Source organism: Temnothorax americanus, unplaced genomic scaffold (genome assembly GCF_048541705.1).
Source record: "Temnothorax americanus isolate GAGA-0224 unplaced genomic scaffold, ASM4854170v1 Scaffold26, whole genome shotgun sequence".
Classification (NCBI taxonomy): Eukaryota; Metazoa; Arthropoda; class Insecta; order Hymenoptera; family Formicidae; genus Temnothorax; species Temnothorax americanus.
The window spans coordinates 827,903-844,722 of NW_027509401.1; the positions used below are offsets into that span (position 1 = coordinate 827,903).

The 16,820-nt window shown below is 35.1% G+C and overlaps 3 protein-coding genes across 10 annotated transcripts in view; 1 reads left to right on the forward strand and 2 right to left on the reverse strand.

Annotated features, from left to right (window-relative positions):
- Nucleotides 1–16,820, reverse strand: part of Sls (sallimus) — a 77,937-nt gene that overhangs the window by 33,611 nt on the left and 27,506 nt on the right. For 5 of the 8 annotated variants that reach the window (XM_077409422.1, XM_077409426.1, XM_077409424.1 and 2 more), the window contains exons 40-52: nt 7,294–13,830; nt 6,114–6,886; nt 5,539–5,998; nt 5,387–5,478; nt 5,196–5,293; nt 4,806–5,026; nt 4,390–4,464; nt 2,740–2,844; nt 2,250–2,658; nt 2,084–2,153; nt 1,187–1,993; nt 980–1,046; nt 697–750 (exon numbers count right to left, since the gene is read on the reverse strand). In XM_077409422.1, the coding sequence (XP_077265548.1) occupies nt 697–750; nt 980–1,046; nt 1,187–1,993; nt 2,084–2,153; nt 2,250–2,658; nt 2,740–2,844; nt 4,390–4,464; nt 4,806–5,026; nt 5,196–5,293; nt 5,387–5,478; nt 5,539–5,998; nt 6,114–6,886; nt 7,294–13,830 (9,768 nt within the window). Of the gene's footprint in view, nt 1–233; nt 257–696; nt 751–979; nt 1,047–1,186; nt 1,994–2,083; nt 2,154–2,249; nt 2,659–2,739; nt 2,845–4,389; nt 4,465–4,805; nt 5,027–5,195; nt 5,294–5,386; nt 5,479–5,538; nt 5,999–6,113; nt 6,887–7,293; nt 13,831–16,539; nt 16,689–16,820 lie in introns of those variants that run through there. The other 3 variants (XM_077409427.1, XM_077409425.1, XM_077409428.1) reach the window with 3 other exon arrangements.
- LOC143899269 (uncharacterized) lies at nt 2,853–4,383 on the reverse strand. Its single transcript, XM_077409438.1, has 2 exons — nt 3,067–4,383; nt 2,853–2,973 (listed from the first exon to the last, which is right to left on the reverse strand). Exons 1-2 carry the CDS (start codon nt 4,349–4,351, stop codon nt 2,966–2,968), a joined length of 1,293 nt encoding a protein of 430 aa, XP_077265564.1. The 5' UTR covers nt 4,352–4,383; the 3' UTR covers nt 2,853–2,965.
- LOC143899268 (uncharacterized) overlaps nt 16,471–16,820 on the forward strand; it is a 72,046-nt gene continuing 71,696 nt past the window's right edge. The window contains exon 1 of the mRNA XM_077409435.1: nt 16,471–16,610. The gene's annotated coding sequence lies outside the window, so the exon portion shown is untranslated. The remainder of the gene's footprint in view (nt 16,611–16,820) is intronic.

Here is a 16,820-nt window from a genome sequence, read left to right on the forward strand (position 1 = left end):
TTTCATACTATTTTGTGTTGAGCAAGGTATCGATAAATGTATAGAACTTACATTGCAAGGCACAATCGGTGTAGCGCGAGTGAGCATCGAGTCGCAAAGCATTGATTTCGAAGTTGACATGGAAAATGGCTGATTAAAATGCGACGGTGAATATTGTGTTATATAAGGTAGTAGGATTTATCGCGTGTGGAAAGCATAACGGCATAAGCAAAAATAATTGCATAGCTATCATTTGATCAAGCAAAGCTTCATACATCTGAAAGCATAATAAAATAGTGATCGTTACAGCTGTGAATATTGTATCTTAGTATACATTTTTTGTTTTTCTCTGTGTATAATAATATTTATATTTCACATATAAATAAAGAAGTATTTTAAAACTAATATAATAAAAATATCATAAGAAATATGGCATTGATTAAAACTTTAATTTCTACCAAAACTAGTAATTATAGCATAAAGATAGATTTAAGCATATTGCTTTTTTATACATCTATCAATCCATTAATAGAGACTTATGTCTATCCTGAATCAAATTAATTAGCATTACTAATATATAGCGTTAATTGTTTGCTGACGGTAAAACTATAGCAAAATAATTGCAATAGCACTGCTTATTATAACGAGAAACCAATTCGTCAAATTGGTAAGTCATACGAATAGATATCTCGTGCGTCGAAATTTATTATTCCAAACCTTTAATTTCTCGAATATCCTGTACATGAGTAGCTTTCCTTTCATCTCTTCTTTCTGTAATCAAATAATACTTATTCTTGTGGAAAATTTAGGACGAGATTCAATCTTTATACAAAAAACAACAATATGCCTAATGAAAATATTGAAAGAAGTTTCAAATAAATTCGAATCTTGTGCATATGTATAAAGAACTTGAGATTATATGTATATGTATAAAGAAATGTCTCACACACACACACACACACACACACACACACACACACAGTCTGTAATCTTGGCTTACCCATAAAATGAACTTCCATTTTGCGAACAATATCTACTCTTTCCGTAGCATGTTGCTCAGTTTCAACCTAAGAAAAAAAACAAAAAAGTATATTATTATTGAAAATATTACAGCATGTATTTTATTAAGAAAAATGGAGAAAGAGACGGAGCGTTTTTTTCTAGCGATGATTACAAATTTACGTAACATTTGCTACCACAAAAGTACCTCTGAAATTTCTGTAACTTCCCAAGCACGTGGCCTGAAATCTTCCGGAGCAAAGTGTGTGATGACTTCTTCCACGGTTGCATGCTGAAGCTCGACCATTCTCATAAAAGCACGAAAACCGACTGTCGCTGCAACGAAACTCTCGTCAGTTGTCGTCTCCTCGGTAAGTACTTGAGTGATCAAGGGACCGTGGCCTTTTCTTTCCACCAACTGCACCAAAGCGTTCTGAGCATCAGGTGTTTTTAAAGCAGGGAAGATTTCAGTTCTGTAAAGACATTCGTTGATCTCGTTTACGGAAACACCTTGTCGAACCAAGTAGCCAATTGTTGCGAGTTCTCGAAGGGGAGATTCTCCTGGGCCAAATTCTTTCGCATCAAGTACCTCCATTATCTCATCGACTTCCCGAGCTATGTTTTCTCTTTGTCGCTCCACAATCTCCTTTACGGTAATATCTTCTTTAATCTTTTCCGCTTTTACTTTCTTTACTTTTTTTTGCTTTGTCTCTATACGTTTCGTTTCTTGCACGCTAGTTTCTATATGTGCTTCGGAGACCGACACTTTCTCTAGAGTTTCTGAGGTAACTTGAGCGTGATCAAGTTTTGTTTCGATGGTGAAATCAGGAGCAATATCTTCACTCGTGATTTCTGATACGACGACACTTTCTCGCTCTTCGACAGTTTGTTTCGCACGTTCTTCGAATTTAGGTACGTGCTCTCGTGGTTTCTGATCGTCAATTTTTTTCAAGGAAGCTGTTGCTTCGGTCACAATTGGTTCTTGGATCGGTACTATTTTTCGTGCTCTAGAAACCTAAAATGCGCAAGATAAAATAGTTCGTTAAATTCTATAAGAAGTCTAGTTACTATTAAGATACTTAAAAATTTGCACATTTTATAATACCTCTTCGGATTTATTTTTTATGAACTCTGTTGTTTCTAGTAATTGGGTCTCTTCAACATCGACAATTCTCCTGAAAGTACAAACGGCAAAAATTATAATTTATAAATAAAACATATTGAAGATTTAAGTACGGAATATACCGAACAAGATAAAATGCATTACTGACTTTTCTTCTATCTGTTCCTTCGGAATAAGCTTCTCTTCACGGATTTCTTTTTTCTCAATTTTGATACGTTCAGCTTTTACTTTTTCTTTGATCTCCTTTGCCTTCTTTAGCTCGGTTTTCTTCTTTTTGTGCGGTTTCTCTTCTTGTTTTTTCAGTTTTATATCCAATTTTTCTTCCTCTTTGATCGTATCATCCAGCATTAATCGTGATTCGCTAGTAGTATCGATATGCAGTTTGGCTTTCGTTACTATCATACCAACTTCGTTGGTGGCTTTGCAAACATATGTGGCATCGTCCTCTCTGCTAGTTTGCTTAATCGTTAGAGTAGTTTTATTTTCTTCATCAAATATACGTACTTTTACATTCTCCGTATTCATTATAAGCTTATCGTTCTTATACCAAACAACATCTATAAGTTAAGGAAATAATTAATTAAAACAATTTTTACAACTGAGTTTCACAATATTTTATATGTGTAGTGATTACCTACCTGGTTTAGGGTTACCAGAATAAACACATTCGAACAAAGCGATATCGCCTTCTTTTGCATAAACGTCCGTTATTTCTTGGATAAATCGTGGGACGGCTTGTGTAGCTGAAATATCATGAAGCGCTGCGATTATGAACAACTCTCACAACACAGAAATAGCTACAATATTAAATTTTCTTACCAAATTGATGTTTGGTGCCAAGGTTACTTGTATAAGCCTCTCATGTCAGTAGTCTAGTTAGACAAACATATATGAAAATTCATGCACAGTTACTCTAAATAATTACGTCTACTTGTTACGCCTATCGTTAGTAAATCAAATTCTACCTGACATCGTGCCTCTTTCATCTTCGATGGAGTATTCGCTGTATGTGGATATATTGCCCGCTAATCCAAAATTTCCGCTACATTGACTTTCAAGTAGCAAAAATTCTTGTAATTCTTCTTGACTATCCGCTGTATGTAATTGCTGGAAAGATTCCAAATCGATTTCTCTCGGCTCTAACGGAAATATCTGTGGGTTCATAGTATAATCCTCGAGTTGTTTCTCCTTGGAGTATTTTGTAATAGGAATCTTAGATTTGGGATATGTATGATATTTTCTTTTACAGTCATGAATCGGCTTAACTGCAAATTTCTCGGGAATGGTTTTAAATATTTTTGTATCCAATTTTTTTTGATCGTGCGTACTTGGCATTTCGGTTCTTTCTTCGATTGATGACAAACAGAACGGCGATTTCTGGTTCTCTGGAGAATTTGTTTTTTTATCAATCGAATGAAAGTACTCGTAAATTTTTCTTTCGCTCTTTGACGGTGGGAACTCACCAAAGTCGAGAACGATCTTTTTCTTTCTGCATTCTGTTGAGACGTCCATTGAGAACTTTTCGTTGAATATCGAATTGTCGCTCGCTTTTTTAAACGTATCTTCAGGACTAAGGCTAAAGGACTCGATAGTTGCAAGCGGTTTGCCGATCATTTTTTTCTGAACAGCATATTTAGTATTTTTTGTTTTAATTGGAGATAGTTGTTTCGATACGTTTGATATTTTTACCTCAGCTTGTTTATATTCTTCATGTTTTATCGCATTTTGCGTATTTGAAATTAACGTAGAGATATGTTTCGGTTCTATTTTCGGTTCGGTTCCAAGTGACGACATAACGTGTGTTTTTTCGATAGCAAAATCGTGTTTTACCGCATTATTAAGCACAACAAGTGCGCTTCTTTTATTTTTTAATAATGTTATATATGAAGAATATTTATGCTCAATAGGCTCTTTATCTTGCATTTTCTCTTGTAATCGCCTTCCTGAATCAAATATCGATGAAGTTTGTTCCTTGTGAGAACCATCAACTTGCCAAGAGTATTGTATTGCAGTACTATTCTCTCGATCGGTCTCCATAGAATCCGAATATTTTTTCGATAAAAAATATCCTTTCGAAGGAGTTTCATCTTCGTCAAGAGACAATCTGGTATCGTCGTCAATGTTCATCAAGGTTTTTGTTGATGAAAATTCACTGGTTACAGTTGAACTATCTTTTTGAGAACTCTCATTTTGTAATGCACAGTCATCCAGACTGTCGTTCGAGAAACTGCACTCTGCATCACTCAGCATGCAATCGAGTGTGTTCAGACGATAAACGTGAGTCTTACCTCTTAAAGCTTCCTGCATTTCTTCCATCTGTGTGACCCACTCTGGTTTTCGGTACTCTTTTGTTCCGAGTATACCTAATCGACAAAACGAATATAAGAAACGTATAACGAATGTATAGCGAATCTCTCCGGTCTTGTTAGCATTTAATTAGAAGAATTTGAGCGAGACCAAAGAGATTCGTTAATTTGCTTATAATATGTCAAAAATAAGACGGAAGACAGTGTATAAGTCGAGGATGTTGCAAGTGTGTTTAATGTGGTAGATGTAATGGAAGATGTAGGATATTGAACGGATTTTTATTAGGATGTTATAGCACTTCGATGATGTTTCTCCGATTGAAGAGCGCAGCTGAAAAGAATTTGTCTTAACCAGATTACTGCAGCCTTTGGGATCTCTGTAGAAAGGAAAATATTACCTTCTACTGATAGATACGCCGTTGTAGTTGATACACCGAGTGGATTGTGAGCTTCGAATGTGATCTCGCCCGTGTCATCGGGGAAAGTCTCAGCAATCGTCAAGACTGATGTACCATCTTCAAACTCCTCAATTTGAAATTCTTGTGATGAGACTATTTCCATGCCCTGTTTATACCATTTTCCTTTTGGTTTTGGTTTGCCTTTCATTTTTACTTCCAATCTATATAAGACAAGATGGCAATTACATACACACACACACACACACACACACACACAAACATGTGTGAACACTGTGAACATGCATATACATATACATATGCATGTACATATTACTGATATTATTTATATAATCATGTAATTATAATTTGTCAAATGTGTTTTAAATGTACCTAGTTAATTCCCCATCTTTGGTAGGAACTAACTGAGGAAGCTTCTTAACTATCTCTGGTACGGATTCTTCTACATCAGTGTCGAAGATAGGAGTTTCCTAGATATAAAATGAATTTACATGTCTAATGTTGTACCAAGCACAATTCTATTGTTGGATATATTATTGGATGTTGTTGGATCCTGTACTTACTTTCGGAGATAGAAGATCTTCTTCCGATCCTGTAGTAAGGGATGTCGCGACTATTGAAGATGCAATTTCCGAGTCGGGCACGTACTCGTACGCTAAAAGTGCATTGTGTAAAACAGGCTATTATTTATAGGTATTTGCGTCGAATGATATACCTTCAACAATGAGCGATGACGTGCAGACAGCTTTGCCAACAGGATTTACAGCACGACAGGTATATTCTCCAGCATCTTCCGGGAATACTTCGGTAATAGCTAGGCTACAGACACCCTCCATGTCCTGAACAATTGTAATTTCTTTGCCTTCTTTAATTGGCTTGTCGTTGTGGTACCACTCTACTCTGGGCGTTGGTTTCCCTTCCACGACGCAGGTTAAATTAACACTCTCACCGTCCATAACTTTTACGGGTGACAACCTCTTAACGAATGTTGGTGAAACTAATTCAATTGCTTCTTCCCATGTTATATCCGTTAAGTTAACGGTGGCTGTACAAGTGACTGAGCCACCAACGTTCTCAGCGCGACATGTGTAATTACCAGCAAGTTCTGATGTGACTTCTTTCACCATCAAGATCGATCGATTTTCTTGAGTCACGATTCTTACCTGCGGTGTCGACTGCAATACAAATTATATTTTTTATTAATTTTCTGAAATTCTGGATAATATATCGCTCTATGTAATAGAATTAAAGATTTATTTTAGACAAGCACGCAAAAATTGCAAACAGTACCTCAAGAGGTTTGCTTTCGTGGAACCATTGAAAAGATGCCGCTGGATATGATTCCACTCGTGTTTCCATGATAACAACTTCTCCTTCTGCAACAAGTTGGGGCTGAATGGGTTCTATAAACATTGGTGCTTTCACTTCGCTCGTAGTGTCTTTGCGTTCTTTAATGTTAACAGAACTCGAACTTCTCGCTTCACCAGCTTCATTCCGAACTCTTATTTCATACTTGCCGCTATCCTTATTTGTTACTTCTGTTATATTTAATTCGGCTGTATTTTCGTAGATATTTATCTTGTGTTTGTCAGTCGGTGTAATTTCAATACCATTGCGGAACCATTTAACTTCCGGTTTTGGTATACCCTCAAAATCAGCTAGAAATTTCAGAGGTTTTCCGCGCTCAGTTATCAAGGCGGGTAAAGGTCGTGTAATTCGCGGTGCTCTGAGAACAATTGGTTTGCTCACTTTAACAATGTTACTGATCACTAAATTAGCTCTACATTCAGCGCGGCCGTATTTATTTTCAGCACGAACGCGATAAACTGTTTCGTCTTTGGGCATTGGTTCTAAAATTTTCAGCATAGCTTCTCCAGTTGTTGGGTTGAAAGTCATCTCTGTTTTTTCGTTTGGTTTCACTTCTTTCTCACCGCGATACCACTTTACTTCAGGTATTGGCGTACCGGCTACAACGCATTCTAATAAAGCAGGTGTATGCTCTTCAATCATCAGCGGTTTAATCGGCGTTGAGAAATGCGGTGCTACACCTTCCTTTTCTTTTTCTGAAAAGACAAATATCATATATATAATTACTTGGAAATATGAGATAATATTTATAATTAACGCACGCCATGCATACATATATTTCGTGCTTGCCATTCCGCAAATTATTGTTAGCTCATTTGTGTATATAGTATAACTTTTTATTTGAAGTTATGTATATATAAATGATAAAGACGTTTAAATATTTGCGATAGAGAGAGGGTATGCCCATTTTATAATTATTGATTTAATGAAAAGATTATAAGCGTTATTCTGTAATATTTCTATATCTATAACGGAAATTTAGTAGAGCAAATGAAAAATATCAGATACAACATGTAAATATCAAACAATAAGTATAAATCTTATTTAAATAAATTCAAATCAACATAAAAATTAAACAATTCATATTCGATAATATTACTACCGAATATCACAAGATTGACAGTGGATGTTGCTACGCCAGCCGGATTGGACGCTCTACAAGAATACATTCCAGCGTCTTCTTCTTTAACTTTAGTGATTTCTAAAGTTGCCGTTGTCTCAAATATAGTCATAGTATACTTTTCGCTCGCATGGAGTTCTTGCTCATTTTTATACCAAGAAATTTCAGGGAACGGATTTCCTATGACAGTACATGTAAATTTGGCAAGTTCTTTCAACTCAGCGATAACAGGTTGCAACTTTTGAATAAATCTTGGAGCAATAGTTTTGTCTTTATCTGTAATTGATATGTCGACTTGAGTACGCTGTCTGCGTTTTCTTTTACGGTCTTCTACTTGGGTGATATCTGCCTTAATTTGTAACTTCACATCTTCTACAACTTCCTTTTCAATAATATTAGATGTGATTTCTTCGGGCATTTTTTTCATTACCTTAGATTTTGCTTTAACCGATTCAATAATGACTTTATCTTTATTTTCCGAAACTTCTGCTATTTGTTCCGCAAAATTTACGGGTTTCAATTTAATAACTTTGTCTTCTTTAACCTTTCCTTCTGTTGTTTTTTTTTCACTTACTACCTCTATTTCAATTTTCTCAGGTAATTTCTTATCTTTTACAATCATTTCTTTCTCTTCTTCGATTTTTGGACGTTCTTTCTTTTTCTTTCTCCACGAAACTTCACTTGTTGCAATTACTTCCTCAGTTATTTTATCTTCTTTGCGCAATGGCATAGGTTCCATTTTTCTTTCAATTAGATCCTGAATATTCTCAGTTGTAAATACCATTATTTCTTTTTCTTCGCAAATTTCTGTAACAGATTCTTCTTGATCAATAGGCACTACAGTAACTTCATCCCTAAAATCAACTACTTTTTTTGTTCGTTTACCACGCCGCCAAGGAGTTTCTGTTATCTCTACTGGTTTATCTTTAATGAGTTTATCGTCTATTATGTCTGTTACCATTTCAGATACTGGTTGTAATTTCATTTCTACGGATTCTTCTTTTTTCACTGGCTTTAGAGTAATATCTTCTTTTGTTTCTTGCTCTTTAGGAACTTTTTTCACAGGTTTTAATATAATTTTCTCAGGTTTCGATTCTTCTGGTTTCTCTATCTTTCTCACGGGCTTCAATCGAACCTCCTCCTCTGGTTTCTCTTCAACTTTTTCTTTCTCCACTGGTTTTAATGTGATTTCCTTCTTTGAATCTTCCTCTTTAGGAAGCTTTTTCACAGGTTTTAATACGATTGCTTCAGGTTTCGGTTTCTCAGGTTTCTCTATCTTTCTCACGGGCTTTAATCGAATCTCCTCTGGTTTCTCTTCAACTTTTTCTTTCTCCACTGGTTTTAATGTGATTTCCTCCTTTGAATCTTCCTTTTTAGGAAGCTTTTTCACAGGTTTTAATACGATTGCCTCAGGTTTCGGTTCCTCAGGTTTCTCTATCTTTCTCACGGGCTTTAATCGAATCTCCTCTGGTTTCTCTTCAACTTTTTCTTTCTCCACTGGTTTTAATGTGATTTCCTCCTTTGAATCTTCCTCTTTAGGAAGCTTTTTCACAGGTTTTAATACAATTGCCTCAGGTTTCGGTTCCTCAGGTTTCTCTATCTTTCTCAGGGGCTTCAATCGAACCTCCTCTGGTTTCTCTTCAACTTTTTCTTTTTCCACTGGTTTTAATGTGACTTGCTCTTTTGAATCTTCTTCTTTAGGAAGCTTTCTAATAGGTTTTAATATGACTGTTTCAGGTTTTGGTTCTTCAGATTTCTCTATCCTTTTCACGGGCTTTAATCGAACCTCCTCTGGTTTCTCTTCAACTTTTTCTTTTTTCACTGGTTTTAATGTGATTTCCTCCTTTGAATCTTCCTCTTTAGGAAGCTTTCTAATAGGTTTTAATACGACTGCCTCAGGTTTCGGTTCTTCAGGTTTCTCTATCTTTCTCACGGGCTTCAATCGAACCTCCTCTGGTTTCTCTTCAACTTTTTCTTTCTCCACTGGTTTTAATGTGATTTCCTCCTTTGAATCTTCCTCTTTAGGAAGCTTTTTCACAGGTTTTAATACGATTGCCTCAGGTTTCGGTTCCTCAGGTTTCTCTATTTTTCTCACGGGCTTTAATTGAATCTCCTCTGGTTTCTCTTCAACTTTTTCTTTCTCCACTGGTTTTAATGTGATTTCCTCCTTTGAATCTTCCTCTTTAGGAAGCTTTCTAATAGGTTTTAATACGACTGCCTCAGGTTTCGGTTCTTCAGGTTTCTCTAACTTTTTCACGGGCTTCAATCGAACCTCCTTCGGTTTCTCTTCAACTTTTTCTTTTTCTACTGGTTTTAATGTGACTGTGATTTTTTCCTTTGAATCTTCCTCTTTAGAAAGCTTTTTCACAGGTTTTAATACGAGTGCCTCAGGTTTTAGTTCCTCAGGTTTCTCTAACTTTCTCACGGGCTTCAATTGAATCTCCTTCGGTTTCTCTTCAACTTTTTCTTTTTCTACTGGTTTTAATGTGATTTCTTTCTTTGTCACTTCCTCTTTTGGAAGCTTTTTCACAGGTTTTAATACGACTGCCTCAGGTTTCGGTTCTTCAGGTTTCTCTATCTTTCTCACGGGCTTCAATCGAACCTCCTCTGGTTTCTCTTCAACTTTTTCTTTCTCCACTAGTTTTAATGTGATTTCCTCCTTTGAATTTTCCTCTTTAGGAAGCTTTTTCACAGGTTTTAATACGATTGCTTCAGGTTTCGGTTTCTCAGGTTTCTCTAACTTTCTCACGGGCTTTAATCGAATCTCCTCTGGTTTCTCTTCAACTTTTTCTTTCTCCATTGGTTTTAATGTGATTTCCTCCTTTGAATCTTCCTCTTTAGGAAGCTTTTTCACAGGTTTTAATACAATTGCCTCAGGTTTCGGTTCTTCAGGTTTCTCTATCTTTCTCACGGACTTCAATCGAACCTCCTCTGGTTTCTCTTCTACTTTTTCTTTTTCCACTGGTTTTAATGTGACTTGCTCTTTTGAATCTTCTTCTTTAGGAAGCTTTCTAATAGGTTTTAATATGACTGTTTCAGGTTTCGGTTCTTCAGATTTCTCTATCCTTTTCACGGGCTTTAATTGAACCTCCTCTGGTTTCTCTTCAACTTTTTCTTTTTTCACTGGTTTTAATGTGATTTCCTCCTTTGAATCTTCCTCTTTAGGAAGTTTTCTAATAGGTTTTAATACGACTGTCTCAGGTTTCGGTTCTTCAGGTTTCTCTAACTTTCTCACAGGCTTCAATCGAACCTCCTCTGGTTTCTCTTCAATTTTTTCTTTTTCTACTGGTTTTAATGTGATTTCCTCTTTTGAATCTTTTTCTTTAGGAAGCTTTCTAATAGGTTTTAATACGACTGCCTCAGGTTTCGGTTCTTCAGGTTTCTCTATCTTTCTCACGGACTTCAATCGAACCTCCTCTGGTTTCTCTTCAACTTTTTCTTTTTCCACTGGTTTTAATGTGACTTGCTCTTTTGAATCTTTCTCTTTAGGAAGCTTTCTAATAGGTTTTAATATGACTGTTTCAGGTTTTGGTTCTTCAGGTTTCTCTATCTTTTTCACGGGCTTTAATTGAACCTCCTCTGATTTCTCTTTAACTTTTTCTTTTTCTACTGGTTTTAATGTGATTTCCTCCTTTGCCACTTCCTCTTTTGGAAGCTTTTTCACAGGTTTTAATACGATTGTCTCAGATTTCGGTTCTTCAGGTTTCTCTATTTTTCTCACGGGCTTTAATCGAATCTCCTCTGGTTTCTCTTCAACTTGTTCTACTGGTTTTAATGTGATTTCTTTCTTTGTCACTTCCTCTTTTGGAAGCTTTTTCACAGGTTTTAATACGACTATCTCAGGTTTTAGTTCCTCAGGTTTCTCTATCTTTCTCACAGGCTTTAATCGAACCCCCTCCGGTTTCTCTTCAACTTTTTGCTTTTCCACTGGTTTCAAAGTGATTTCCTCCTTTGTCACTTCCTCTTTAAGAAGCTTTTTAACAGGTTTTAATACGACTGCCTCAGGTTTCGGTTCTTCGGCTTTTTCTACGTGTTTACTCGGTTGTAACTGTACATCTTCGAGTTTCTGTTCAGTGGGTGTTGGTTTTTTTCCACGTCTCCATGGTACGTCCATTTTGTCGATAAGTACGTCTCCGTTAATAATTTTGCCAATTTCTTTAGGTAGTGGTTTTGATGTTTCCTTTGTTACCGGTTTAAGACTAATACTTTCTGATACTTTTTTTTCTTTGGGTATTTGTTTTGCTGGTTTGAGTACAATTTCTTCTGTCGGTTTTTGCTCTTCGGATTTTTCGTGCCATTTTGCTGGTTTTAGTACAACAGATGTGAAATCTTCAATTTGAGGTTCTTCTTTAACAGCTTTTATCGTTTTACTTTTTTCAGGTTTTCGCCATATTGCTTCGGATACTTCTTTAATGTCAGATTGTGCTTTATCAGATTCATCTTCTGTAATCTTCTTTTGAATTGGAGATTTTGGTTTACGACGCCATGGAGCTTCTGATATCTCCATAGGTTTATCCTCTTCCAATTTTGTTTCAGGTTTAATTACTTGAGATGGTTTTATATCTTGAACTTCTCTCTTTTCTTTTGCCTTTTTGCCTCTAACCCACGGCACTGGTATGTCTTCTTTTTTAGATTTCTCGATTTTGTCATCGGTTCTATCGATGCTGAGGATCGTAGTATCTTCCTCTTCCATGTATGGTGTGCTTCCAACAGATTTCTTCCCACTGCTCACTTTTTTAGCAGACTCAACATCTTTCGCCATTTCGTTAATAATTTTATCTTCTTCTTCGTGATATGGTACGGTTTCTTGCTTTTTGACATCAATTAAATCCGTACTTTTTATTTTGACATGTTTTAAATCTTTCTCTACTAATTCTTTCTTCGATAATATTTTGTCTGCTTTTGATGTTGGTTTTAATGATATTTCTTCAAGCGTTTCTTTATGTACTTCTTTTAATTCCGGCTTTGTTTTCTTTAAGATTATTTTTTCTTCTTTCCATGACTTTAACTGTGGTTTTTCTTGTGGCATTTCTTTTTGCTTTTTTACCTGTTTATGAATTATAGTTTCACGCTCTGACATAACTTTAAGCAAAGCAGTATCTTCTTCCTCCTCATATATTGCAATTTCTTTGACGTCAGCTTTTTCTTTTTGTGCAAGCTTTTTGGTTTCACCAGGTTTTGACTTGGTATCATCGTGCATATCAGTTGAAACTTGACTTATTGAAGCATCTTGCTGTTCAACGTATTCAGTACTTTTAACGATTTCTCTAATATTTACCTTTTGTTTCATGACAGGTTTCAGATCTACTTTTTCCAAACTTGGTTCTTGGGATGTCGGTTTAGTGAATTTAGATGATTTTAATTCTACCGTTTCCATCGTCTCTTTTTCGATTTCTTTTTGGATAGGTTTAGATTTTTTCAAGACAATTTTTTCTTCTGTCCATGGTTTTGATTTATCTGTTTTATCTATAACTGTTTTATCCATGTCTTTGCTTGTTTTTCTCACTTTTTTCTCTGAAGAAACGTCGATCTGCATAACTTTTTCTACTGAAATTGCTTCAGCTTCTTCTTTTGAAATTGGTTTAAGATCTGCCTTATCTATAGTTGATTTCACGAGATCTTTCTTTACTATTTGCGAAGGTTTCAATGAAACAGTTTTGAGCGTTTCCTTAGGTATCTCTTTTTTTTCCGGTTTTGCTTTCTTCAAAGCAATTTTTTCCTCCGTCCAAGGCTTGGGTTGTTCTGCCTTTTCTGCGATAGGCTTCTCTTTTCTTGACTTTTGCATTTTTTCGTCCTTTGAAATTGTAAGTAAAGAAATGTCCTCTTGTTCGAGAAAATTAATTTTTTCATCTACTTCGGAAGCCATTTTTGCCTTTGGTTTTATTTTCTTTAACATAATTTGCTCTTCCGTCCATGATCTTGGTTCCTTGCGTTTCTCTATTTCCGACACAGTTTCATCTAAACGATGCGACGTTTTTAACAGAGTAACATCCACTTGCTCCCCGTAATGTTCACTCGCCGTATCGTCGCTATCATATTTCTCGGTTATGCTCTTTGTTGTCTCTTTAGGCACGGATTTCAACTTGATTATTTCTAGACTGGGTCCAGAGATGTCTTTCTTTTCAATCTTTGTCGGCTTTAACTCAACTTCTTCCAGTCTTTCTGTCGTTACATCTTTGATAATCTGGGGAGTTTTTTTCAAAATTACTTCTTCCTCGGTCCACGGTTTTATTTGACTCTCGAAGGCTCGAAGTTTATCCAAAGAAGAATCTCTTGATTTTATTTGTACTTTCCGCCATGGAAGTGAATCGCGAGTTCGAGATCGGGGCTGAATGCGTCCTTTTCGCCAAGGCAGCGATTCATCGCCAGGTTGAAGTTGTACTTCAAGTGGTAAACCATTTTCGTCGAGAGCTAAAGATTTTAGAACTATATCTTCCTTCAAATCTCGATGAAGTTTCGCATCTACTTCGATACTGGCACCCGTTTCCGCGGGAACCGTGTAATAGGCTTCTTTTCTCTCTGCAAGTTATGGAAAATTATTTTAAATTTGATTTAAACGTTTTCAACTATTTGTTTCACACCATGTACATTGAATTAAGGAAAAGCTTTGTTTACATTATACATGATATATGCTACTAAATTAAATTAGGAAGAAATTTATTTATAAACTCAATTTATCAATCTTTTAACATCGTGACATTATGATTTTATGTAAATATTTTGTGTAATCGTACACATATATAAATGCGTTTGCAAATTTATTTTGTAATCGCCGAATAACAAGGATTTTGACCGAATTAATTTCCCAAAGCAGAAATCAAGGCATTTGGCCAGATAAGCGATCTTAGAAAAGTGGATTTGTCGAGTTATTGTATATAATGTGAGAGATATAATTTATGAAATTTTATATTTAACTTAACATCTGTCTCTCTCCACTTGATATTACAATAATAAAACTTACGTAGTTTTGAGTGACAATTATAGCATCTAATAAAACAAGTAATTGTAGAAATGCATGAATCTCTTAATCAATATGGTTAACAAAGAACATTAAAATGTAACACATATACACACTTATATATTTATGTATATGTAGATTTTATATATAAACGTCGCTTGACAACAATATTAGGAAATAAAGTTTAGCAGCGAGTGTCAGTTAAACATGCTACAGTTGTACCTACGTAAAACGCAAATGTTAAAGCATGTCTACAGCGAAAATGTAAAATGTGAAAGTCTACATTCTTTGTGTTATTTTTAAATAGTCTAAATTTAGAGGGTTTGTTATCTGCGTGTCGCCTGCGTGGGAGTTTTCTCCGAAATGCAATAAAATACAGTGCTATTCCAGTGATACGATCGATGACATCGCGATGTCATATTATTTTTAATATACACGAAGACAAGTCTCGGAGGATATATGCAAGGAGAAGTTTCAGATAATGGATATTTTATTAAGTATAATCACGCGAGCCGAGGTGTTCAGTTGCAGTATCCGTGGAGTTCGCGGTGCTTGTGAAGCTTCCCTCAAGTAGTCTCCCGCGGAGTAACTCTCGGTGGGGATTCTTAACGTATAAGTCGCATGCCCCTACTTCATGCTACATCTAGTCGTAATAGTAATCAGTTGGAAGGCGAAGACGAAGGAACGGAAGAAAACCGAGTAAAATCGCCGTCACCTTTTTACAATATACGGTGACGATGTGACAGTGATTACATCGTTCAGTGAAGCGAATCGAAAGTGATGTTGGAAAGAAAAAAATTCGGTTGATAATTTCTAACGTTTGTTATCTCAGTAGAAGTTTCTTTCTTTTATGTGCTTAATCGAAATGCAATTATATTTAAACTGGACACATGAGAATCCATTTTATCATCGTAAAGTGATGTAGTTAAAATATTTGTGTTGTATAATGTGTATTCGTATATTATACGATATATTTGTGTATTGTATATCATATGGGCAGTGAATTGTTCAACACAATATATATATATATATATATATATATATGTGTGTGTGTGTATGTATATATAGAAAGAGAGAGAGAGAGAGAGAGAGAGAGAGAGAGAGAGAGAGAGAGAGAGAGAGAGCTGTTTTAAGTAAATGATTCAGACGCTCAAAAATATTAAATATTTTGTCTTTACATATAATCTTTCTTTTACATATTTTAATTTTATTTCTCAAATATATAAAACGCTTTCTAACTCTTTCTTAGCCTTTAATTAAAGTGTGTATTTGTGCGTGTATATGTCAAATAAAATTATTATTTAATTATTGATATAATGATATTAAGAGTTTAATGAGAAAACTGTGACGTTTTATGGTTGGAAGACTTATCTATCTACAGTTGAACGTTGGTCGGAAAGCTAAAAGAAACTATGCTTATATGAATGAATGCAGATGCAGATGAGTGAATGAATACAAGGGCAGAGATGTATTACTTTCTGCATGGTAACGTACAGTTTATTAGATGAATCACGTAAGATAAGATCTATAATATGATTATGCACAGAATTAAAAATAAAGACAGAGATAAACGCAGATGCGCGTTCGCTTTTTCTTCTCTATACCTTGTCCCGCAAGTTTCATGATTATTCGATACAAAATGCGGCATATTAACCACTATATTTTTTACATTGTACATTAAAAATATGATACGTTTTATGTGTCGACTTTTTTCATTGTCAAATAAGTTTATATTAACTAAAAAATTAATTTTTATATATAAATATCTTTTATAAATAAATTAATATAAATAGCAATATATTATATTGTTAGTCGATGACGATGTATGTACTATATTTTTAATTGTGAGTGAATGTTTTATTTTTTATTCAAATTACATAAATAGATTGAAGAAATGCAAAGCAACAATAGATTGTTATTTGTCTAATCTTTAAATAAATAGCGAATGATTTTCTTTTAGCCCAGGCTTAATATTTATTTTTACAATTATTGTTTGTAGAGTAAATAAAACAAAATTATAGAAAAGTATTTCAAGAATTATGAAGAAATATTTTGATTGCACAATAAATACAATCGCACTGTGGTAGGTATAAACAGTTGCATTAAACGATTGCAACGTATGAGGTATATCTTGATTGAAGTCCAAGTTGCTGATTTACTAAAAATAATTTTCACTCGTTTTACAGGGAGTACGCTGATACGCGCTTCCCCGTATTATTTCTGGCATGACTGAATCACTAGCAGCTGGCTCAAGACGGAACCAAAATAGTCTACTTCGGCCAGCTTCCTCCGAAATTACTGTGCTGACGAAGCGAAGATGGCGATTTGGAATCAAAAACAGGTATAGACCACTGAAAAGAATGTCTCCTTGATGAGTCAGCGTGTCCATTCGTTTTCTTGAGAAGTACTGTCGTTCCATCTTCAAGGTAGTTTAAAATTTATTGAGAATATATATCATATGTATATTTTTTTTCACAATATCCATGAAATATCGCATTCAAGACGCGAAAAATATTGTACGGTTTTTCGGGAAACTTCTCTCCATTAGTTC